This window comes from Eumetopias jubatus, unplaced genomic scaffold (genome assembly GCF_037043125.1).
Source record: "Eumetopias jubatus isolate StellerSeaLion01/CBP00866 unplaced genomic scaffold, mEumJub1_p1.0 scaffold_16, whole genome shotgun sequence".
Classification (NCBI taxonomy): Eukaryota; Metazoa; Chordata; class Mammalia; order Carnivora; family Otariidae; genus Eumetopias; species Eumetopias jubatus.
Window position 1 is genome coordinate 78,261,212 of NW_028274822.1, and position 26,591 is coordinate 78,287,802.

The 26,591-nt window shown below is 44.7% G+C and overlaps 1 protein-coding gene across 1 annotated transcript; it reads right to left on the reverse strand.

The window, feature by feature from the left end:
- Positions 1 to 680: 680 nt before the first annotated feature.
- TMEM233 (transmembrane protein 233) lies at positions 681 to 25,917 on the reverse strand. Its single transcript, XM_088019635.1, has 2 exons — positions 25,732 to 25,917; positions 681 to 821 (listed from the first exon to the last, which is right to left on the reverse strand). The coding sequence occupies exons 1-2, from the start codon at positions 25,915 to 25,917 to the stop codon at positions 681 to 683; spliced, it is 327 nt and encodes a 108-aa protein (XP_087875761.1).
- Positions 25,918 to 26,591: the final 674 nt, after the last annotated feature.

The following is a 26,591-nucleotide window of genomic DNA, read 5'->3' on the forward strand; positions in this document are numbered from 1 at the left end:
AGGTGGGCCAGTTGAGTCAAAATCATGACATCATTTAGCAGATCAGATGGTAAGGCCGAGCAAGCAATAACCCTAATATCCCGTTGATTCCCACACGTTTCCCTCTGTCTAACAGAGAGGTGATACTGTGTGACTGGTTCTAGCTAATAAACTGTGAGCCTAAGGGACATTGGTTACTCCAGGACTGAGGCGGTGCAAATCCATGTGGGGTTCTCCGGTCCTCTCTCCTCTTTCAGAGATTGGAAAACTATGTCCCCTGGGCCAGGTACCTGTTTTTGTAAATAAAGGTCTATCGAACACAGCCGTACTCATTCATTTGCTTGCATATTGTATATGGCCACTTTTGTGCTAAAATGGCAGAGTTAAGTGGTCACATGAGATGGTGATGGAGACCGACGATATTTACTGTTTGGCCCTTTGTAGAAAAAGTTTGTTGATCCCTGTTCTAGACAGAGCAGCTAGAGGACAGCGGGGCTTCGGATAGCCTGGGCCTTGAGTGACTGGGTAGAAGAGAGACCCTCCACAAAGCACCATGGCTTGTGTACCCGCAGTGACGTAAAAATGGAAACTCTTTGGTTTGGGATTGTTTGCTCCTGGAACATAACCTAACCTGTCCTCACAGATTGCGATGGGCATTCGGGAGAAGGCATTCTACATCGGGAGGGATTCAAAAAGCCTACTTACTTCCTTGTGAAGTGAACTGCACAAGAAATACCGATGATGAGAAGGCCAATAATGATGGAGGCGATGGCCACCCACTTGGCATTCCTCCCGAGCCGCTTGGATCCTTCGATGTCTCCATCGTTGTAGCTGTTCAGAGACTGGGGGACACAAAGGAAGAGCTGGTGATGACAGACAACCCACAGGGAAAGACATGCGCTCCTCAGGCTGATCTGAGCAGGCAACATTGTTACCACCTCCTCCAGGAAGCCTTCCCTGGACTCCGGGGCTAACTTCCTTCCCCTTCTGGATTTCCCGATTACCTTCGTCTTAGTACTTACCCTAGCACATTAAAAGGTTTGCTTTGGCCTCTCCCATTAGAGTGTAAGTGCTACGGGGGACCATTTATCTTTTGTTCCGTAAGGTATACCAGTACCCAGTGCCATGTTTGTCATGCAGAAGATGCTTGACAAATATTTGTATAATGAACAGGTATGCACGTCTCATCCAGCAGAATGGGCTTTGCAAACCCTGGTCCATGGGCCAAATCCAGCCTGCTGTTTTTATAAATGAACTTGGTTTGGAACACAGCCACACTCAGCTGTTTACGATTGTCTGTGGCTGCTTTTATGCTACAACAGAGTTGTGTAGCTAGATCAGAGGCCATATGGCCCTCAAGGCCTGGTCCATTACAGAAGAAGTTCACCTCTCCTGCACTAGATGTTCAATCCACAAGGTCAGGGACCTTGGCTGAACTGTTTACCCTCTATCCCCGAACCAAGCTGTCATTCAATGGGTACCTACTCTATATGGCTTTCCCAGCTGGGAAAACACCGGTCTACTTCTGTACTAGCTGGTGAAGAGCAGCGCTCCCCCCCCCCAATATCCCAGCCATCCTGGCCACCCCACCTCTGAATCCCTGCAGACTTCCCCATGATCCAGCTACTTAAGTGTTACCACTTGGCCCAGCAGAACATCCTTCCTGACTGAATATTTTGTTGAATATTTGAATACTTGTTGAATATTTTAAATATTGCCTTTGTTGCTTATACTTTGAGCAGTGTCTGGTACATTGGAGGAACTCAAGAAATAGGTATTGGCTAAGTGGGTGAATGAATATATCCATTTCCCTACAGGATGTGAGTTTGGGGGCAAAGTGGAGGTGCTCAGAGAATGCTGCAGAGCAGATGGCCCGGATAGCTGAACAATCTTCTAATAAGCCCTCTTTATCATAACTCCCATTACTGAGGCTCCCCCCAAAGTTCTGCTGCTGCCGAAAGAAGACTGGAAATACGTATTCATGAGTTATGGACAGAGGTTGATCGGTGCGGGTGAATTTTAGATTTCAGTGGGAACCTCTCTGTTCTTGATCCTGAAATCACAGCATGTCGGTAATAATTGCTCCTCTTCCTGGACTATTAAGGGGGATTAAGCACATGCAGACAATTACAAGCCAGGGAAACGCCCAGTATACCACTGAGCTTTCCACTTCCAGAACCTTCCATTAATTCTTGGGTTCTGGCCACCTTCACAGCAAGCTGGGGGCCTTGGCAGTGAAGGGGGCTTGTGTGCAGGTGTCTGGTGCGAATGGGACGGCAGAGACCTGCAGTGACGTCCAGAACTTCTAGCAGGAAGAGTTCCAGAATTCTGGAGTGCGTGCTCAACCCTGAGTATTTATTAGAAACACCTGGCTAGTGTTTGTTTGTTTGTTTTAAATACAGATAGTTGTCCTGGAGAGATTCTGAAATTCTGAAAGGATTGAAAACCTTAGGTCTAGACAGCTATCTATAATGCCCTGCCCAGTCAAGGTGCACTTCCGAGGAAGTGCGTAACAGAGCATGGGCTCTAAGCTCAGAGAGCTGAGTTCAAATTCCATGTGTTAGCCGCTATGAGAATGAGAGCAAGTTATCAAGCTTTCTGAGCATTGGTGTCCTTATCTGTAAACTGGGGGCAATAGCAGTAGCACCTCCTTCCAGTGGAGGAGCCAACGAGTTAATGCATGCAAAGTGGTTAGCATGGCCCCAGCACATAGCATATGCGCCATAAATGTTAGCTTTTATTGTGAATTGCCACCATCTGTCTGTTCTTCCTCCAACACTGAGGTCTTTGGGGTGCAGAAGACTCATCTGGGCTACTTATCAGAATCATAGATGATCAGGCTCTGCCCCTCGCTGGAGCAGCATCATTGAGGACCCAAGTTTGTTTTAGAGTCTTCATGATCAAAGTCACTACGTAGACCCCCAAATTCTGAACTCACAGTCCAGCTTATATCTTTTTTAATTCTTATATTTTTCACAATCCAGTTTAAAATTATGTAAACTCAGATGCTCCTAAGGTGATCATTATCCTATTGTGCTGCTTTGGAAAACGCAGTTCTGAGATGCACTTTGTCATGGCAATGCACTCGTGTTGCTGTAACCAGAGGAAAAATAACGAGACCCCTCCCGCCCCCAAATATTGTCAACTCCTGGCTGTTTGGATGAAAAAACCAGTTTCATGTTCTCAAGTGGGAAGAATAGTAAGTCTGTGCCATACCGAGGGGTACGTCTCTATCTGTGCCATGAGCACAGGTGAGGGGGGGCTTCTTGAGCTGCTTGTTTACTGCAGGTTAGCAGAGCCATACTGGTGACCTGGCCGAGAGGGATTTGGGTGCAAGCCATCAGTGAGTCTTGCTCACCCTTCATCACTTGCTGCCGGTCTGGCATCTTGTATGTGACCCTTCTCTCTGCAAACCACCCTCTCGCTGGGGCTCCTAAAGGAGATGCTGAGTCGTCCAGGAATGAGGCCATGGTTGGCTTGAAACGCAGATGAAAGCCTCTTTCAGTATCCACGGTGGACTCTCCTCCCCCCATGAGTTCTCTTATGAATCCATTTCCTCCTGTGGTCCTTAAAGAAGGGGCTGCCCAGGGGCAAATCTGCTGGGGAAATGTAAGGATATGGAGAGATGAGGGTGGGGGACTTTAGAACTCCCAGATTTCACTCTGAAGGACTTCACTGGTTGAGGAATCTCAGGGTTTGGGGTGGAGAACTAACAAAGAAGCAAGGAGGAATTAATGCTCCCCTCCCCTGTTCATTGGCTGTCATTCTTTTCCCTTCCCAATTGGAATTGCGTGCTAAGGCTCTCCTGGCAGATGCTATAGACTGAAGTGGTGGAAATGGGTTGTAGAGAAAATGCACGGCTTATAAATCTTTTTCTGAAGAGCTTAGAAAGCAAACTATCCTATCTGCTGTGCGAGAACTAGAAAGAAACGGGATGGCTTAGATATTTAACATTTGTATGATCTTATTAGTTCTTTTACATGTTACGGATGTAATTTGTGAACACGTAAAGCATTCGAATGCTACACAAGCATCCAGTAAATAGTGAGCTCTTCTCATCTTATTTCCAAGAGATAACCATTGTTCGCAGTTTGGTACATTTGCTTCTAGATTCCCCCCGCCGCCAGGAATAATATGAAAGGAAAACTGACACTTTCTTGCTTCCATTATGGCTAAGCACATCATGTATCTCAGTCAGGATAAAGAAACAGCAATTTGCACCCTGAGATAACCCAAGAATACAGAGTCAGTCTGTTGAGCCCACATCCCTCCAATATTAAAACCTTGAGTATTTCCCATCAATCTTGGCAAAGACAGCTTCATCTCTGCCTTGTGCAATGTCGGTGCCCAAACATAGGTCACCTCCTTTGTGGATATTGTAATCTCTTGAGAAAGATCCTGTTTTGCTTTGTTAAGTTTTTTAATCACGAACAGACTACTGTATAACTTGGTAACCTTGGCAATTTTACATTTGTTTCCTTTAAATACTTGTGCTTTTATTCATCTAGCTGGTCCTTTTGAAGTTGGACTTCTTTGCATTTCTTTCCAAGTGAAATTTTTTCTTTTCTAAATGTTTTGGTCTCTTGAGTCTTTCTTTGACAAAATTAATAGCAGGTAACATTTATTGAGTATTTATATGTGCCAGGCACTGTGTTAAAGATTATGTCAGTAGTCCTCATAACAAGCCTGTGAGGTAGAGTTTCCATATTACTCATGGGAAAATTGAGGTGCAGTGAAGTTAAAGTGATTTGCCTAGAGTCACATAGCTAGTTTGGTAAAGTGTGTATGCATGTATACGAATGTTTATTGGTTAAATGTAGTGCTTCTTGATATACTTATTTCCTTTGTTCAGTTTTCTATTTGTCTTTTTCTTATTGATTTGTGGGAACTTTTTATATAGTGTAGATCAGCATTGTACAGTAGAAATATAATGGGAGGCATGTATGTGATTTTAAATTTTCTAGTTGCCCCATTAAAAAATAAAAATAAATAGGTGAAAATAACTTTAATATTGTATTTAAAAGTGTATGTGCACAAACACACTCAGAGTTTTTTGTTTGTTTTCTGTTTATTCCAAAGTTATGAATAGTATTATACTATATCTGTTCTGCAACTTGCGTTTTTCCACTATTATAGCGGGTGTGCCTTTTCAAGCTAGTGCTTCTAGGTCTATCTCTTTCTTGTTTTTTTTTTTTTTTTCCCTCCAGGCATGATTTAAAATAACAAGTTATATTGATAGAGTTCCTAATTCTTGCCTCCTTGGGGGAAAATCTTAAATTGTCATGGTGCTTGTTGTTATTGTTTTTAGGTAACTTTTTGTTTTCAAATAGCTTCAAACTTGCAGAAAGGTTGTGAGCATAGTTGTCTCCTTTTTAATGGCTCTGTAGTAGTCACTTACTATGATGTGGCTGTACCTCACCAGTAGACATTTAAGTCATTTAAAGTTTGTTTGCAGTTACATAATATGCTTCAGTAGACATCCTTATTCATATATTTTTGCACACGTCTGAACCTCTCGTTAGGGCAGATTCGTAGGAATAGAACTGCTAAATCAAAAGGTAGATGTAGTTACATTGGAGAGACAGAGTCAAATTGCCCTGCCAAAAATCTAGACAGATTTATACTGCCACTAACAGTATTTAAGTGCCCTTCCCCCCACACCCTTGCCCAAACTGTGTATTATCATTTTTTTTTTTTTGCCATTCTGACAGGTTACAAGGAATCTCAGAATGACATTTCTTTGATTCAGTGGTGAGATTGAGCTCTCTTTACGTCCTTCAGACCTCTGCTCAAATGTCCACCTTCTTAGAGAAACTTTCTAAGAACAATGAATTTTAAAACTCTTTCTGGTGACCAATACAGTGCCTGAAACATAGGAGATCAATAAATACTTGTTATATGGATGAATGTTTATTGGTCAATTGTGTTTCTTCTTGATGAATTTTGTACTTATATCCTTTGTCTAGTTTTCTATCAGTTTGTCTTTTTCTTATTGATTTGTGAGAACTTTTTATATATTACAGATCACCACTGTGCAACAGAAATATAACAGGAGCCACATATGTAATTTTAAATTTTCCAGTAACCACACTTAAAAAGTAAAACTAAATAGGGGAAATTAAGAATATGTATTTGATTTAACCCAACATGTCCAAAATAATATCATTAAAACCTGTGGTACTACCCGTATTTCAAATACTCTATAGTCACATATGGCTAGTGGCAACTGTCCTGAATAGCACAGCAGATAATATACCTTAATCTGTTCCATATATTGCAAAAATTTCTCCTGGTTTCTCCCAGTTCATTTTCTTTCCAAATTATAACTTCTATTTTGATATAGATTGAGGCTCGCGAGAAGTTGCAGACTATAGATAATACCAGGAGTTCTCACGAACACTTCATCAAGCTTCCCCTAATGATACCTTATGTCACCATAGTACTTTGTCAAGACTAGGAAACTGACATTGGTATGACACTGTTAACTCAGGCATAGACCTTATTCAGATTTCACCAGTTCTTACATATACTCTTTTTTGGGGGGTATGTGTATAGTTCTATGAAATTTTGTTGCATCTGGATTGGAGTGTCCACACACACAAATTCTTTCCTGTTACATCCTTCCCCCGTGTCTGTATTTATTGTCTTCTGACTCCTATACGTGGTGCTTGGATGTTGCCTGGAGTTCCTTTCTGAGCTGTAGACCTCATAATTTCCCAGCCCACCTATGCTTATTTTAAGGTGCTGGGTAGCAAGTTTCTCTGTTCACTATGCAAAGTATGTTAAAAAGAGAGACCTTTGGTTTCCTTCCAGTTTTTCTTTTCCTCTGTGAGGCAAATGAACCTTTCTCAGGATGTAGAACAAATGAGGCCTCATCACACATTTTGTAAGGCACTCAAGAGTCCCCAGCAGTGCCTTTTCTCTTCTCTCCAAGCTTGGGCTTATCCTGGCAAAATGTAATAGTCATTACAAAACCTAAGGAGAGCATCCAGGTCTCGGTCAGCTGCCACGAGCCAGCAAAGGTCACACTTTGACAGAAACGTGGGCAAGTTCCTTTCTCCTGTAGTCAATACTAATGATGTCCTGGTCTCTGCATCAAGTTATTTCAAGTTTATTTATATATCCCTTCCCTGGATGGACACATGATACTCAAATACCCACAGAAGGAAAATTAGTCAGGAACCAGAAATGAGGGTGACTGTTTCTATGCCGAACCTCAAAAAAACAAAACAAAACAAAACAAAAAAAAACAAAAAACCCAACCAAAAACAAAACTGCAGCAGAGAGCAGCAAGACTGTGTTATGAGGCTCTGTGGCCAGGACAGCTGGCTGCCTATCAGAAGGTTCAGGCAACTCCTGGCATCCACATTTCCAAGAAGGAGAGACTCCATGTAGCTCCATAAATTTTGCTAACTGGAGTTGAACACCCAGGGGATCCAATGTTCTGGAAATTTGTGACCCTTCACACCAAATGGTAAAGCTATACCACTGTCCTGAGCCAGGAAAATATGGAAAGTACTTTGTCCTTTCCCTCTGGTCTTAGAGCAGAACTCTTGCCACATCGTACATGAGAGTGGATGAGACAGCATCACCTATGGAGTGGCCACCAGGTGCAGGCTTGAGATGCAGCTCTTCCAAGTTGTACTTTTTTTTTGTTTATTCCCCTGTGTCGGTGGTTCTCAGCCCCAGCTGAACTTAGAATTACCTGGAGGGACTTTACAAATTCCTATGCCCAAGCCCCCTCCAAGACCAATCGAATCAAGATTCTCTGGTGCTTTTTTGTGAGCTTCCCAGGTTATTTCAAGAAGAGTCGAGGACCACTGTCCTAGATGGACAGCCATCCCTCCCTCCCTCCCTCCCTCCCTCCATCCATCCATCCAAAAATCATCTGTTGAGCACCAACTATGTGCCAGACAGTGCTCCCCACCCTCATGGAGCTTACATTCTGGTGAAGACCGAAAATAAGTAAACACGTTAATAAACCAGATGATGGCAGAATATTATTAAGGCAAGAAAAATGGGGTGCAGGGAGGGACGTCTCGCTGAGGGGGTGGTAGGTAGACTGACACGTGAAGACTTGAGAAGGGGCCAGGCCTGCAAAGAGTTGGGGGGGAAGAGGAAGCCTGGCAGGGAAGACAGCACGTGCAAAATCTAGGGGTAGGAAATAACGTTCTTACTGAAGGTACGTAAGAAAACCCAGGAGGAAATATAAGAGTGAAGGAGGGAGAGGAGAGAGAGAGAGTGATGAGAAGAAGCTGGAGGTAAACCAGGGGTTGTGTTAGTTACAATAATAACGGATTATGGCAAAATAATAGTTAATATTCACAAGGTACCTACTCTGTGCCAGGTCCTGGACTAACCATTTATACCATCATATAACTGAATCTTCACCATGACCCTCATGGGGGTAAAAAATTGTATCCGCTGAGAAAACCGAGACTCAGAGACAAGGAAGTAAATAATGTGTCTGCTTTCAAAGGCAGCTTTCTAAGGGGGCTACAAACTTCAGCAAATGATAGTAAGTTAATTGGCAAAGCTCTTACAATAATTACGTCTTAATGTCCACAAGAACCTAAGAGCTAGATTTAATACACTGTTGATAACCCAGCCTCACGTAGCTGACTTGATTCCAATTTAATAAAACCTTGGCCGCTGATGTGAAAAATAGGGCAAATATGTCTAATCTGTGCTACTGATCTCCCTGTCAAAAATTTGTTCATTTTCTTTGTTCTCGCCTACCACCGAACGTGCTCAGAAATCCCACATTCACCCTCAAACAAAATTAGCCCCCCAAACACAAAATAATAACAATGGGAGACATTGTCAGTTGTTGTTGTTTTTATATTTTGGTTTCCTGATCATTATGGATTAAATGAGTTAATACACGTAAAGTGCTTTGAGCCACGCTTGGGAAATCACGCCAGTAAGCATTAGCTGTTACATCGATATTATTATTATTATGCCATATGCTGATTGATGAGGATGAAAACAAATGAGCTATTAAATATACTTCGGTATGGGGCGCCTGGGTGGCTCAGTCGTTAAGCATCTGCCTTTAGCTCAGGTCATGATCCCAGGGTCCTGGGATCAAACCCCACATTGGGCTCTCTGCTTGGCGGGAAGCCTGCTGCTCCCTCTCCCGCTCCCCCTGCTTGTGTTCCCTCTCTTGCTGTGTCTCTCTCTGTCAAATAAATAAAATCTTTAAAAAATAAATAAAATAAATATACTTTGGTATGCTCCACATTCCCCTTGCCCAATTGCTCTTCCTTAGGATTATGTCTACTGTTAAAAAAAAAAAAAGACTTGGGTAAAAACCAAGAGTCCTCTTCCCCCTTGGTAGGGCATAGAACACATTTCTGTTACCTGGGACAGGTAAGCAGTGAAGCAGGCAGTGACATCACAGTGGGAAGTGGCTTTTCTGGAAAGCTCTTGATGTCTGATAATGCCAGAAGAGAAGACAGCGTAAGTCACTCATGTTGGGAGATGGGCTGGAAGCCCTGAGTGACCTTGGCTGGAAACCTATCCTTGGCTCCCCATTGCCCTGGGAGAAAGACTCATGTTCTTAATCACGGCCTGCCAAGCCCTGCAGGGTCTGACCTCTGCCTGCCTCTCCAGCCCCATTTGGAGCCTTCCTCCTTGCTCCCCACCTTCCTCTTTCCAGAACCCCTACCCCCCCGTCTTTGTCTTGGTCATTTCCTCTGCTGGAAGCCCTCCTCCCTTGATGTCTCGTGTGGCCAGTGCCTGTTCTTTCTTCCGGTCTCAGCTTTCATGTCTACTTCCTCAGGGCAGCCTTCTCAGGTCACCCCATCTTCAGCAGGTCCCCTGACCTATGTGCTGACTCAGTCTTCATCTGTTTCCTTCATGCCCTCCTGTTGATGCGACTCAGTCATTTTACCTTGTTGCTGAGTGCTCCACCACCTGACTGTGAGCTCCATGAGTGTTTTTACTTTTTACTCATCACCCTTTTTCCCAGTGCCTGATGGAGGGTCTGACACTTAGTATTCCTTCAGTTCCCTTATACGAGGTTGAATGGACAGAAAAGCAAACGAGTAACACAAACAATGCAAACAAACACTGACATGAAGCAGTTGGCCAACTTAACTTTCTGACCAAGGCGACCAGTCATTTTGGTAGTGGCAGAACAGAGGGTAAACTGAGTCATCTAACTTCTGTGTCAGAGTCCTGAAGGGTGGGCTTCTGCCTTAGAATGGCAGACACAGGCTTGCTGTGTGAATGACTAGAATAAAGAATTTGTGGCTTGAGGTCAAGTGCTCATGAAGGAGTTTTAGCCACTTTTACTTCATAAGCCAGAGTTACTGACAGTTTTTCACTTAAATGGAAGCCACCCCCTGCCCCCAGTACTGCTCTATGTTTATGTGAATTGTGCTATACCTCATTTTATTACAGATGATATTATACAATAGATATTTGGATCTTTAACATGGTGGTAGCTGACCTCAAAGGAAAATAAGGCCTTGTAGGGATGGCTCTGAGTCTCAGTTTTCCTCATTTGTAAAATGGGGGTAATAATGTCTACAGCACAGGCTGTTTGTGAGGCTTAATTGAGGTCATGCCTGTGAAGGACCCAGCAGTACCTCATTTCCTCTTGAAAACAATGCAGAAAGATCTGCACTAACATTCCCGGTGTATAGGTGGGAAAACTAAGGCTCAGAAAAGGTAGGTGGAAGGGTGGGGCTGGGTTTTGAACTCGAGTTAAGTGCAGAGCCTGAACCACCACTCTCTGCCTTTGACTCTGTTGCCAGTTCTTGCTGGGGGCTGGAGAGAGAGGCTACAAGCAAAAAAAAAAAAAGAGAGAGAGAGAGAAAAAGAAAAAAGTTCTTTTATTGGAAATTCTGCAACACATAGAGCCCCCCAACTAGGGTCACAAAGCAAGTGAAAGGAGCAAGGGCCAGACAGCCTATTACATATCAGATAAGGGACTTATATCCAGAATATATAAAGAACTCTTACAATTCAACAACAAAAAGACAACTCAATTAAAAATGGCAAAGGATCTGAATAGACATTTTTTCAAACAAGATATACAGGTGGCCAATAAGGACATGAGAAGATGCTCAATATCATTAGTCATTAAGAAGCTGCAAATCTAAACCACAAGATCCCCACTAGGATGGCTAGAATAAAAAAAGACAGACAAGGGGTACCTGGGGGGCTCAGTGAGTTAAGCATCTGACTCTTGATTTCAACTCAGGTCATGTCTCAGGGTCCTGGGGTGGAGCCCCATGTCAGGGTCTGCGCTCACTGGGGAGTCTGCCTGTCCCTCTCCCTATGCCCTCTCCTCCACTTGCACTCGTGCTCTTTCTCTCTCTCTCTAAAATAAATAAAATAAAAAATGTTAAAAAAATGACAGACAGGTTTTATTGAGGAGGTGGGGACACTGGAACCCTCCTGCATGAAACTGTCAAACAGCACAGCTGCTTTGGAAACATTCGCAGTTTCTAAAAAAGGTAACATAGAGTTACAGTATGACTCAGCAATTCCGCTCCTAAGTATACACCCAAGGGAAGTGAAAACATACACACACAAGAACTCATCCATGAACGTTCATAGAGCATTACTAATGATAGCCAAAAAAATGGAATCAACCCAAATGTCCATCAACAAGTGAATGGAAAAACAAACTGTGGTCTTTTCATACAATGGAATATTACTTCACTTTAAAAAGGGGTACTGACTGGTGCATGAGCATGGCTGAACCTGGAAAACACTATGCTAAGTGAAAGAAGGCACACATAAAAGATCATATAATGTATGATTCTGTTTATACATGATGTCTAGAATAGGTAAATCCATAGATACAGAAAGTCAATTAGTGGTTGCCAGGGGTTAACGGAAAGAGGCATGGCAAATGATTGCTAATGGGTATGGAATTTCTTTCTGGGGTGATGAAAGTTTATTGGAATTAAGGACTGGTAATGATTGCACAACCTTGTGAGTATACTAAAAATCACGTGAGTTGTACACTTTTTTTTTTTTAAAGAAGCAAGGCCTGGTGACAGAGCTTTTGCACCTCGAGGGCTCCAGTGGACCAATGATGGAGGCCAGAGAAATTGGCGGTGTCAGGCAAGTGATGATGTGAGGGCTTAGAAGCAACCCTGGGGGGCATTTGACAGTTACCCCAGTGTCCACCGGAAGCAGCTGCCCGGCCCTGCTGGTGTTAACAGCGCATTAGAGTTTTGTGTGAGCATGTGAGAAACACCTCTCAGAAATACAGAAAGGAATTTTGTGGGAGTTGACGTGGCAGGGAGGGCCAAGAAGCAGTGAAGCCTGGGCTGTTGTTTATTAATGTCAACTACATTTGCACTCACAGGTCATGAATGCCTTAGGGAAACTGGGACCCAGGCAAAAATGGATATTGCTTCTTCGGGGACCAAATTAGTTCTGAGTGATTGTTCTAGTTTGGAATGAGGGTTGAAATAAAAGTAAACCAAGAATTTGCTCCTACATGTGGGAACAGTATGGCTTGGGGCCGAGGCAAAGTCATGATCTATGAAGAGCTCTTGTGTGACATCCCATCCTCACCCCCCACGCTGCCGCCCCCCCCCCCCCGGATAACAGAAGCCCTAGTTCTCTATTTTGTGGCCTATTCTGGGATTCCTTCCTGGGGGAGTTAGGTCCATTTTAAGTGGATGACATAGATATCATCGTATATGTCCCTGGAATACACCACGCTTATTCGGCCCCAGGGCCTCTGCACTTCCTGGCTCTGCCCAGATCTTCCCATGGCTGGCTTGATTTCATTCTTCAGCCAACCACCCTTTCTAAAGTAGATTCTCTTCTCCACCTCTTGCCCCCACTAGTCCTTCTCTCTCATACTTCCTTGCTTATTTTCTTCACAGCGCTTACCACTCTCTGAAATGATCTTGTTTATGTGCTAACCTGTATATGGTCTGTCTTCTCCCACTAAGACAAGTTCCTAGAGAGCTGAGACCTTGACTGTCTCATTCAACAAACAGAGAAGGCTGTGGTTGTCCTGTGCTGCGCATGGAGCATTGGGCAGGTTTGCCCAATCTGGGGCAGAGTGGATCCCTTTGGCTGTGGATCTGAAGCCACACTCTGCAAATAGATCATCTGTTTGTTTCCTGTGTCTTCTTTCTCAACAGGTTCAGAATTCTTTAGGGGAAGAAGAGACGTTAATTCACTGACCCAACATGTAGGCCTCTTCTAGTCAGAGAACCAGTTAGCTCACAGATGCCCCAAATGTCCTCTGTATTAAGGGTCACCATAATGTCTGGCACATATTAAGTGTTCAGACATTGTTGAATGAGTGAATGAATATGAGAGAATGCCCCCTCCTTACTTCCTAACCTTGAAAAATGGCCAGAGGTTTCCCAAATGCTGTGGTATCTTCTCCAAGGGGGACCAGGCACATTCGAGTGATGTTTGTGTTGTCTTAAAGCTCTCTTCCCTCATCTGAATTCCTTTTCCCAGCTTTCCTCTTTGAAGCTCGGAGCTAAGTGCTGCCCAACCAACTTCCTACCATGGCGGCTGGGGCCAAGGATGCCATAATTGGAAGAAAAGGCTGGTGACCCAGGCTTTCTCTGTCTTTGGCCCTACAGATGTCTATTTGCCACATGCCCTGCCTCTTCTGTTTTCCTTCTCGTTGAAAATGGGTTTAGGACTTTGTCACAAGCAAGCACAAATGTGGAAGGGACTTTTTAGGGGGCTCATGGGATGTTGAAGTATTAGAGACATTCTTGCCAGAGTCCATTTCTTTCTGTTGGTAGATCCCTAGGAAAGTGTTGCTCAAGGGGAGATATTATGAGCCACATGTCCTTCAAAAGCATGAAGAACTTACCTCAGGAACATCAGGTGCCCTCTGTGTGGTTGAGAGAACAAAAAAGTGGGCTTCGCTATGGAAAACAGTATGTTTTAAATTTTTGTTTGCTATTGTTTGATCTGTTGAATTGCCAATATTGAAATCCTGATTTTAGAATGTGTGCCCTTTTCTTTAAGGCACCTCTTCCCTTGGGGTCCCTGGGTAGCTCAGTCAGTTAAGCATCTGCCCTTGGCTCAGGTCATGACCTAGGGATATCTCAGGGTCCTGGGATAGAGTCCCGTGTCGGGCTCCCTGCTCAGCGGGAAATCTGCTTCTCCCTCTTCTGCCCCTGCTTGTGCGCACACTGTCTCTATCTCAAAGAAAGAAAGAAAGAAAGAAATCTTAAAAGACACCTCTTCTCTCAAAACCATTCTCCTCTTCACTATCCCTGTCTCTAGTACATATTTGGCCAGTGGGAAGTGAGGTTACCTCTCAGTCTCTGTCTGCGTGCATCTCTGCCTCTCTGTTTGTCTCTGTCTCTCTCCTCTCTCTCTCACACACAGACTCACATACCTATATAGACTCACATTAATGCCTGAACATCAGCCTCAGATACTTTTGTTCAGGTGTAAGAACTTTTTTTATATAGATCAGCCATTGTCTCAGATCCCTAGCTCCTCGAAAGCAAGGCTCCATCAAAATAGCTTGATAGACGTGGGCACTTTAGTAATAACGTCTGAGTTTTCAGATGACTTTGGGATTTCTCATTTTGATTTTGCTTGCTCCTAAGTTTCTGTGTCTAAAGGTAGTACTGGGAATGCAGAGACGGGGCTTGCAGATCACAAGGCGCATTTCCTCGCCATCACCCTTTTATTCATTCATGCTTGTCTATCTCCTTCTTGTGCTTCTGGGCTGTTTCTCTCCATAAGTATCTTCAAGGACAAATGGGAATTTTCCTTTTGCCTGTCTATCATTAAAACCAAAAAGCTAGAGAGGAATTCTGCCAGGCTTGATTGAGAGTATTATATGATGCTTATTCTATTGTTGGGGCAGATCTATTGCTGTATTCCTATCAAAGGGTGAGACATAACCTCCTGATCATAATCCTTCAAGAGTCTAGACTGTAAACTACATGGGGGCAAGGACTATCATGTTTGATTTTGTCCACTAGGGTCACCTTTCTTTTCTTTTTTTAAAAAAATTCCGATATAATTAATATACAGTGTTATATTAGTTTCAGGTATACAATATAGTGCTTCAACAATTATATACATTACTCAGTGTCACCTTTCCAAGCTTTGCTTCCTCATGGACAAATGGGGCAAACAGCTTTCCTGCATACCTTGCTGGGATTTTGCGAGGAAAGAGTGAAATTGTGTCCGTATGGAAATGTTTTGAGCAGTAAAGACATAGGGACAAATATGATGATGATGATGTTGATAATGGCAATACCACACTACCAAAATTATCCAGAAAAAAGAACAAATGAGGTTATCAGAAGAGGGAGTTAAATACAGAAAGTCTCCTTCAGTTTGGGGGAATAGGACATATACTATAAAGAGTAAAGGAAACAGAAAGATGAATTTCTGAATTTCACCTATAGAAAAAGAGAACGAGGGAGGAAGAACATCAGCAGAAGTTTGGCTAGGGAGACCCATTAAAAATACTTATGTTGGAAGAAAGTGGAGAGGGGTGGGTCTATAATGCAGGTATGTTAGGTATGGAGCACCCTGCAATACCTCCATATCAACAGTGGCTCAATCCATTAAGCCATGAGAACCACGATCATTAAGAACGGTATTAACCAAAGTGTGCTTTGTGGTGTATTAGCCTTAGGATCAAAGGATCCTGGGCAACATGCTTAGTAAATGCTCTGTGTTATACTATTCCACTGACGAACCACAAGGCACAGTGTTTGGCCAAAGGTTCTGAGAAACCCCAAAGGAAAGGAAACAGTTTACTTTTGCTTACTTTAGCATTTGACCTCTCAATTTCATCACCCCCCTCCCTACCCCTTTTTTTAGCAAAACTTTTTAACATTGAGCAGAACCAGTTGTCCGAGAAGCATGGTTTTGAAAAGTCTGGCTTACTTCTTGAACTTGCAATAACCGGAGGTTTTCAGATATGTTCAGGCTCACACTCAGAAGGCATCAAATTTCTGGATAAGTGGAGCGCATAATCCTGTGGACTAGCACGTTGAGAAGAGAGACCAATTTCCAAACGTGGACCCATTGGGCTGCAGTATGAGGATGTCGGTGAGCTCCAGACGAGCCAGGAAAGTTATCACGAGGACCAAGCTTTGGCCAACCGCTCAGTGACCTGTGGCATTAGCCTGGGTCTCCTGGATATTTTTCAAAAAAGTTTTGGCAGAAATGCAGAACACGGCTGGGAAAGGGGAATTCTCAGAGATAAAGGTGGGAAAAAACTTAGGCCTCTGTAGCCAGTCACTCATTCATTCAACATATGTTACCTATTGACCGTGTGCTCAGCATTGTGCTAGGCCCTGGGGCCCAGAGGGCCACCTCAGGGGGTTCACATACACAAATTGGGGCAAGGAAGTAAAGGTGCCCTGAGAGAAATCTGTTCAGAGTATAATGGGCACAACCCAGGGTGAGGGAGGCAATCAAGAAAGGCCTTATGGAGGAGGTGATTTTCCAGCTGAGTTTTGAAAGAGGAGTGAAGTCTGCATTTAACAAGATCCTCAAGTGGTTAAAGATTGTGAAGCACTGTTCTGGAAGGTGACTCCTCCTACCTGGTCTCCCCTTGATAATTATTTGCAGGTTTCCTCCAAAGTCATCATTAAAATTCATACATTATAAGTGAGAAATAATTTGCTTACTAATTAATGACAAACTGCACTTCAACCATGGCCCAGTTTTGCCAGCTCATTTAATAGCTGCTGTTGTTATCTGGGCAGTGTTTGATGACTTTGGGAAACAGGGTCTGGCTGGACTTCTTTTTTTCCTTTTCCTTTTTTTTAAAAAAAAAAACTGTAATGGAATTTTTTAAACATGAAAAGAAATCAAGAAAATAATATAATGAATCCCCATGCTCCCATAGCCCAGTTTCACTATCTATTAGCGGCCAATCTTATTTCATCTATATTTCCCATATTAGCTCATGACACAGCCATTATATCATTTTATTAGTAAATTTAAATGGTATTTAAAATGTGTTTTCTGGGGCGCTTGGATGGCTCAGTCGATTAAGCATCTGACCCTAAATTTTGGTCATGAGATTGAGCCTCACGTTGGGCTCTGTCTGCGCCGAGGCACTGAACCTGCTTTCTCTCTCCCTCTCCCTCCGCCCCTCCCCCCCACGCTTGTGTGCACGTGTATGCTGGCTCTCGCTCTAAAAAAATAAAAAATAAATAAAAGAACACGTATTTTCTTTCCAAGAGGCAAACCAAGAAAGAGATTCTTAACTGTAGAGAACACACTGATGGTTCCCGGAAGGGAGGTGGGTGGGGGGATGGGGGAAGTATTTGGTCGGGGTTAAGGAGGGCACTTGGTGTGACGAACACCAAGCGTTGTATGGAAGTGTTGAATCACGAGATTCTACACCTTGCGTGTTAACTAACTGGAATTTAAATAGAAACTTGAAAGAGAAAACTGTATTTTATAGGAACACACAGATTAACATCTTGAAATATAATAAAAACAAGGTGTAAAGAGTATGTATAATATAATATCCTATTTAGAGCATCTTTTGATCCATAGAATTCTTCGGATGTGGAAGTTTATTATGTATACCAATTTAGCTTGCTTTTTAAGAAATTATCCATATATCATTGATTACTTTCCATGACATTAAACATTCCCTTAAATATAAAAAAAAAAAAAAAGATCTTGAAATAGATGTAGTCTGTACCAGGGACTAAAAGGACCCTAACAACAGTTTAAATTCTAGATTCCCAAGTAACAAATATCAGTGGCTACCTTCTGCCACATAGTAGCCAACACAGCAGTGGCTGCTTGGATGACATGCATATCTAGAAAATCTGTGGCTATCTATAACAGAAATTTCCAACAGTGGGGCGCCTGGGTGGCTCAGTCGGTTAAGCGTCTGCTTTCGGCTCAGGTCATGATCCCAGGGTCCTGGGATCGAGCCCCGCGTCGGGCTCCCTGCTCCGCGGGGAGCCTGCTTCTCCCTCCCCCACTCCCCCTGCTTGTGTTCCCTCTCTCGCTGTGTCTCTGTCAAATAAATAAATAAAATCTTAAAAAAAAAAAAGAAATTTCCAACAGTGACACACTTCAGGTAAGGTCTTTATCATCTGGAACCATTTTAATACTCTTCAGAGCTTCATGTGCAGGAATTCATAAGAGATAAATCATAAGGGTCCATAATATTACTACCCCATTTTCAGCCAATAATCATGTGGGAAGAGCTAGAGAGGGTTGAGAGAAGTCACACTGAGAGACCCAGTGAGCTACAACATTTAGAGTTCCAACTAGTGAGCAGTGTGAAATCTCCTGGGTTAGCTGCCTGGACTGAGATCTGTTATTTCCAAGTTCTGCCTTGGTCACAACCCCCCCCCCCCAAAAAAAAACTCCCCTCTAAACTTAATTGAAGTCCACTTGAAACCTAGTTTTGATGGATGAGCAGTCCCCAGTGGAGCCTGGGTCAGATGGAAAGGACAGTCAGTTTGGTTTGTCTTTCATCCTGTGGGTATTTACTTTCTTTTTGACCACAGACCTTGTCTTCTAGAGCAGGTGTGGTCAGGCACAGGGCAGGGCTGTAGCTCACTGTGCCAGCCCATGACCAGAAAATGGATTTTGACAATGGCTTTCAGACCACCAATTCATTATCAACTGTACCCTCTGCGGGTTTACGAGACCCGTTGTCTTGTTTTGAGGAGGATTTCTCTTTGCCTCTTTTCTGTGTTGGACCTTTTTTTGCTGGATCCTGTGTCTTTCTCTTTCCTGATTTACTGCTTTGTTTTGGGGGAGCACATCCTCCCATAGCTTGCTGGGAAAAGGTGTATGGCAGGTAGTTTTTGTTGCTGCTGTTGTTTGGATTTTTTTTTTCTCTGAGAAAAAAATACAAGAAAATTTGAGAATTGTTCCCAGAAATCCAACATCCAATCAGAAAGTTCATAAAAGGGGCACCTGGGTGGCTCAGATGGTAAAGCGCCTGCCTTTGGCTCAGGTCATGATCTCGGGGTCCTGGGATCAAGCCCCATGTCAGGTTTCCAGCTCAGCGGGGAGTCTGCTTCTCCTTCTCCCTCTCCCCCTGCTCATGCTCTCCCTCTCTCTGTATCTGTCTGTCTCAAATGAATAAATAAAATCTTTTAAAAAAGAAAAGAAAAAAGAAAGTTCAAGAAAATCCAAACGAAAAGACAAAGGGAGGAAATTATTAAGTAAATAATACAGGAAAAATGTCTAGAACTGAATGCTTGAGTTTCCAGATTGCAAGAGTCCCTTGGTACCCAATAAAATGAATGAAATTATATGTGTACCAAAGCACATCATGGTGAAATTTCAGATATTTAAGGGTGAAATTTCTCTCCAATCCTACAAGTTTATAAGAAGAAAAAACATGCCATGGATGCATTCATAATGGCTTTGGAATTCTCATCAGTAATGCTGAAAGTTAAACAGTGGAACAATGACTTCAAAATCCAAAAGGAAAATTATTTCTCAAATTTTCTTGTATTTTTTTATTATTTCCATCTTTTTGGGGAGGAAAATTTCCTTCCTCATTTTTTTTTATTGTGATAAGATACATATAACATAAAATTTACTATTTTAACTATTTTTTACGGGTACAGTTCAGTGACATTAAGTACATTCACACTGTTGTGCAACCATCACCACCATCGGACTCCAGAACTTTCCATCTTCCCACATTGAGACTTTGGACCCAGTAAACATTCCCCTCTGTCTCTAGCCACTAACAATCACCGTCTCCTTTCTGTCTCTATGAATGTGACTATTCTAGGTGCCTCACATAAGTGGAATCCTACAATATTTGTCCTTTTGTGGCTGGCTTCTCACTTAGCATAATGTCTTCAAGGGTTATGTTGTAGCATGCGTCAGAATTTCCTTTCTTTGAAAGGCTGAATAATATTCCATTGTTTGTGTATGCCAAATTTTATTTATCCATTTATCTGTTGATGGACATTTGAGTTGCTTCCACATTTTCCATCTTTTTTGATTTTTGTATTACTTCCTTGAGCTTCCCTCAACTTTGACTTTAATCCTTCCACTTTTTTAAAAAAATCTACCCTCGTATTTTTAATTCCCCAAATCTCTGTTTTGCTTCTCTATTTTTTTCCCCAACCTGTTCTTGTTTTGTGGACACCACATAGTTTCTTTATTTCTCTAACGATGTTCATCATCTATCCTTAAATTTTCTTCTGCTTTTGGCATTATTTATTTCCTTACATTTCATTTCTTCTGTAAACCACAGGTCTCTTCATTCAGAAGAATTGCTTAAACGTCCGATAATCTTCCTCTGCCTGTTCCTATTTGAAAGTGAGACACTGAAAAACTTCTTGGAAGTTCTATGGATGAGGATGGGCTTATCAGCAGATGGGCAGCCACTCATGATTGGGTGGGGCATTTATTATTTCTCTGGAGAACTTCTACATGTTTGTATCTGTAGGTTTTTTTCTTTTGGTATAGTCACATTCTTGGAGAGAAATTCTCTAGTCTCCTGCCTGGATGCCAGGGTCGGGGTACAAAGTGGGGACAGGAGCTAGAGCCATCCTTGTTCGATGATACCTTAACTTTACCCTCAGGGCACCTGGGTGGCTCAGATGGTTAAGCCTCTGCCTTCGGCTCAGGTCATGATCCCAGGGTCCTGGGATCGAGTCCCGCGTCGGGCTCCCTGCTCCTTGGGAGCCTGCTTCTCCTGCTGCCTCTCTCTCTCTCTCTCTCTTTCATGAATAAATAAATAAAATGTTTAAAACAAACAAACAAACAAAAAACTTTACCCTCAGCTGTGCCTGGTGTCTAGAGCCATTCTGTTTAATCTTACCAGGGAGCAAATCTCCCATCTTCTGTCAGGTGCCTACTGCATGGGCTGGCAGATGATCTCTGGTAGTACTGACTTCTTAAACAGACTTCCAAACACTCCTCCACTCTTCAGCCCTTCTCTTTATTCCTACCTTCAAAGGTTGTATCCTTAATCGGCACCTCAAATTTCTGAGCCTTTCTACAGTGTCTCAGGGTAAACAGACTTTATTCTTGTTGGCTTCTTCTGCAGGGTTCAGAATTCAGTAATATCTACTCCGTAAGGTCAGTCAGTGCTCAACTAGCCATTTTTCATGTTCCAAGATTTTGTCACCTCTCTCCTCTCTTCATCTGTTCCCCTAATTTGTCCTTGGGTGTTTGTACTCTTTTAGATTCACTTACTATCATTTTAAGTGGTTGCAGAAGGGAGTGGAGAAAAATAGGCCTGTTCGATATTCCATGCTGAACCAAAAGTCTTACTTGCTTATTTGTATGCATCCCAGCTTAGCATTAATATTTACTTTTAGGCTACAACAATTATCTATTCCAGTGACATATTTTCTTGTCACTGCTTTTGTTCTTACTGAATTTTCTGGTCTCAATAAAAAGAGGAAAACTGCCACTGGAAAAGGCAATGGCATGTATCCCTAAAATATACACATCATCACCCTTTCCATCATCACCATCATCATCATACTTACTGGGTTCTAGCTATGTCCTAGGCAATGGGATGGAAACATTTAACTTTTATCATTCAGTCTTCAGAGCAATACTTGAATAGGTACTGTCACGATCCCCATTTTACAAGGATTGAAAAACCAAGCCTCAGAAAGGTTGGATCAGTGGCATGAAATCACAGACATGGCAAATGGCAGAAGAGGACTTGAACCTCAGTGGTTGGTGTCTAGACTGGTTCTCTAAGTGTGAAGGAGAAGTTGTTCTGATGAAAGAAGGTTTATAGATCACCCAATCCAAAGTCATTGGCTATTTGGTATCCACACTTAGAGTGACCAGACTGGTTCCGCTGTGCAGATGATTGTTTCATGACCTCATCAAGAATGGAGGCTCAGCATGGACTCAACTCCAGTCTCTTGAGTCAGGTAGCAAATTCCAGCGACACAACCAACAGATGGCAAACTCAACCTAAAGTTGCCAATACTCCTGCAATTTGCCTAGAACTTTTCTCCTTCTACATCTAAGAGCACAGAAACCTTGTTGATCTGATTTACTCCTTGATAGAGGTAAGGGAGTATATCAATGTCTGGGATAGAGCCTGGCACATAACAGGTGCTCAGTAAATATTTGTTGAATGAACAGGCATTCTTTCTCTGGAGTCAAAAGCCATATGGAAATTATGGAGTTCCTTTCAGATGGCATAAACAGAGATGACCGGCGATGGGTGGGAGCATGGGGAGTGAGGCTTGAAAGCCAGCCTGGGCTCTACTTTCTAAGCCATGTGCCCTGGCGCAGGGCTGCATATGCCATTTTCCAATTCCCATGGATATGTGATATGGGCTAGAAGCGGGCCAGTCTGGGGGAGTTCTTGAGATATGCATCCCTGAAATTGAGTACAGGTTAAGTGCACTTTCAGTACACAGAGAAGCCAAGATTTCTGTGTCTCTGCCACTGGCCATGCTTGCCCCATCAAAGTTCCAACAGGACAAAGCCTTGCTGTACCGATTCTCGTCTGTAGGGCAGTGACTACCTCACAACCCCCGGGACTTCCCTACCTCCTCATAGGGTGGTGGAAAGATCATAGGCGCCACAGCTGGAGGAACGGTCTTCTCAAATGTATATTTTTCAAAGTCATTTTCTTATTTGCCAACATAGCCTCCAACTTGAAGTCTTCTCTGGTTTGGTTTAATAAGTAAAGGTCTCACTGTTTTGAGATCGCTGGGAACTAGTTATTTTGAGCCTTATCAATATTTTCCATACAGTCATGTTCATATCACTTTGCATTACCTTACAGTGTTTCTTGATTGGAGTGTTGTTGATGTTTGGGGTAGGTCAGGTCTGCACTGGGGGACAGACTCCAGCACTGCAGGACATTAGTCCTCTTTGCCCTTTCCAACAAATGCCAGTAAGGCCCCAAATCACTGCGACACCACAGATGCTCCCCGACATTTTTTAATGCCTCCGTGGGGACTGGCACCACACCCAGCAACGGTGTGCCTGGTTTTGCCACAGATTACAGGTAAGTCAGACTTGAAAAGAGCCAGACCCCACAAGACACCATAGGCAAGGCACACAGAGGCAGAGTTGGTCAGCCCCCTTCCCCCTACACACCTTCCTCTTCCTTTTTATTCTTTGGACTTTGGAGTCTTTTTCATGAAACTTGTCAAGCCCAGATCTGCACGGTTTCAGTGGGAAAACACCTTAGAGGTTACGTGATGGGGGGGGGAGTGTGGGGGAAGCTCTTCAGAATTTGGGTTTCACTTATTTGATGTTCTGTTTGTTTTCATATGTGGCATATGTTGTTTCCAGGCTCCAAATCTATCCATCTGTGCAACGATTATTGCATGTACCTAGCACAATGCCGGGAGCTGGACATGCTTTATCCTGTTCCATCCTTATAACAGTTTTGCTCAACTTAAGATGTTTTTCACATTCCCATTCTCTAGATGAAGAAACCAAGGCTTTAAGAAGGTGTGAAACTTGCCTCTAGTCAACTTTCCAAGTCCAGAGTCTGTGTTCTGGTGTGAGAGTGGTGTCTTGCTATAAAACTATTGGAAAAGTCTTGAGGGGGGAAATGGGGAGGGGGGTAAGAAAGAGAGGTTTCCATTCAAAGCATGTACCAGTCTTATCCCCCTGGACACACCAAGTGGCATCATTAGTATCCAGCCTGTCACCTGGAGCTGGAGTGTTAGCTCATCTCAGATCAGTGAAGGAAAAAGCCTTTGCAGGCAGTTTTATAATTGGCACCGGGAAAAGGGGCGAAGTGGCTGCTGATTCATTAATAAATCAGGATAGTGTGTGGGCACCAATTCCAGTCAGAGTGTCTGCTACTGCCTGGAGAAAAACCCAAGACCGGTATTTCTGGTGAGGAAGAAAGAGAGCAAACTGGCTGGCTGGTCCTAAGGAACCTGATGCCACGGTTTTCCTGGCTCCAGTCTGGGGAAAAAGGCAGCAGGAGTGAGGCAGACATCACGATCCATTAACACCATTCATTCATTCACACATGCATTCATTTCGTGGATTTATGGAGCATTTGCCACCTGCCAGATTCTCTGCTAGGTGCTGAAGATACAGCAACAAACAACACCCACAAATACTCCTACCCTCATAGGGCTTACACTGTAAGGAGGGGACACAGAGAGTAAGCATATTAATAAAACAGTATGTCAGGTGAAGAGGAGTGCTCAGGGCAGAAAACAGCAAGGAAAGGGGAATAGAGCTTGTGGGATTTTGATTTTAAACCTCAATCAGGGAGGGCCTCAGGAAGTGACATTTGAGTAAAGATCTAATAATAACATCATACTGAACACTGTTCCAAGCTTTTTACAATCATCTCATTAATCCAACAACCTCAGTAAATTATGGCTACGATTATTCCCATTTTACAGACAAAAAGACTGAAGTTAAGAGAGATGCAGTGATTTCCAGAGATCATACAGCTAGTCTGTGGTTTGAACCCAGGCAGTCGGAAGGGAAGCGGCGGAACGCTTGAATGTTGGTGCGGAGAGCGGACAAACGGGGAAGAGCGGTTGCGCGTGCAAACGAGGTCTATGGTGCCACCCGTGGGCAGGTGTGGGCGGACTTGAATGGGGGAAGGGGGCGGTGACTCTCGATCTTCCCTGAGCTGAATCGGACTCTCTCGGTCTGCGACTGCAGAGGGAGATCGCTGCCAAGGGTTGTCCCGGGACAGTGCCGGGCGGAACCTTACCCGCCTCCACCCGCGGGCCAGCTGCTCCAGTCAATAAGGCAGGGCCTCGTGGGCGCTCACCGCCCTCTTGGTGGGGTTCGCCCGGGAGTTCCTACCCGGGCTGAAGGGGGCCGCGGAGCCGAGCCCTGGGAAGACAGACTGGAACACCAGCAGCTGCTACTCCAGAGAGGCGCGCGGTTCGGGAGGCGCACGGTGTGGCCAGTGCACTACCGGGAGCTCCCTGGGCGCGGGACTGAGCGATGGAGGGGAGCCTGGGAGCCCTTGGGGGATGCCAAGAAAGGCGGAGATAGGGTCTGCGCTCAGCAAATGAGGGAAGAACTACGACATGCTGGGGCAGAAAGAGTAAAAGCCAGGACTCACGTTGCAGGTGAGAGGGGCAATAGGGGCGCTCCAGAAAAGCCTGGAGAGCGAGAGGGCGCGCTGGAAAGAGGGGGCCAAAGGGGTGCCAGAGAGTACCAAGGAGAGGGAACTGGCGTAGAAAGAAGTAAGAAGGAGCTGTTGCCCCGGAGAGGGGGTGCCCAAGAAGGCATGGGACCAGGATCAAGGAGAGGGCGTCGGAAATCGCTTGGGGACCCCCAGAAAGTGGCCGAGGCGAAGCCCTGGGCTCAGTAGAGCAAAGACTGTATGCTAAAAGAGTGCCAGGCGCTGGAGAGGAGGAGCCCCGAGCGGGGCACAGAGGGAGGCCCTAGAACCCGTGCACTCAGAGAACGGGGCGTGCTTTTTGCCTGCAAGGGTGGCGCACTTTGAGGTTCTAGAAAAGCAGGTTGAGAAGAACCGGACCGGTGCCTACGAATGTCAGAGGAGGCAGGCAGGGAAAGAAGCCGCAGAGTCCACGGAAGAACACCCCGGGTTGGACAGAGTGCACGATGGGCGCTGGAAGGAGGTGGAAAACCGGCCTGGGAGAGGTTGGATCAGGGCTCTGAGCGCCACAGGCAGCACAGAGGAAGCGCCGGTGGTTGAGGGCAGAGTGCTGAGAGCCTGAGAAAAGTGAGGAGGAGGCGCAAAGGACCGAAAAAACGGGGTGCGCGGGGCAGTGCGTAAGGGAGCGGTGGACAGCGCGCTAGGTCCCCGGCACTCTGGCAACGCCTTCCAGGTCTTCCCGCCCTGGCGGCTCCAGGTCCTCATTCACTCACCATGATGGAGAAGACGAAAGCCACGATGTTGATGGGGTACGCGGGGCAAAAACACGAGACGATGGCGAGCCACAAGTAGTTCTTGGGCATGGGCACGTCCTCCTCGGTCTTGTCATCCTCCGTGTTGGCCTCCGGACTGCTGTCCAGAGCCCTCTTGAAGTCCGAGCTGGGGTCGTACTGAGACATGGGCGAGGCCGGCGGTGCAGGGTGGGCGGAGGAGCGCAGGGTCCGCGCGGTCCGAGACTGAGGCCGCCTGCTCGCGGCGAGGCTCTGAAAAGTCAGCGGCGCGGGGCTCAAGGGAGACGTGACCTCACCTCTCCTGCGTCCTCCGCTTGCACCCTCCCCGGCTGAGGGACCTGGGCCAAGAGCCTCCACACAAGAGGGAGGGAGGGAACGAGGGAGTGAGGGGAGGCTGCAGGGAGGAGGAGGGAGCCAGCCGGCCTGAGAAACGGGACAGGCACTCCTGGAAGGACACACCCAGAGACCATCAGACAGGCGCACAGACTCCCTCCAAGTCCGAAATAAAAGGAGGCTCAGGGCAGGGGAGAGCCAAGGTCTTTACGTTGCAAACTGGCCAGCCTGCGGTCTCAAGATGACCAGCTCATCTTTTCAAGCGGCTGAATTTGAATACATTCCGTGTTAACAGAAGGCAACCCAACTCTGTGCAGGTGGCCACAGATTGACTAACAGTTTGCTTTTTCCTGATGCGATCCCTTCTCAGACTTGGAACACTGAGCCCCAGTAATTTCTCTTCCCTGACAGGTGGGCAGCGAGCAAGGTGTTAAGCTTTGGGTCCAACCCTTCGGGCACTGCACAGGGGTCCTCTGGAGACCGAGCCTGAGTATAGCCAGCCAGTAGGG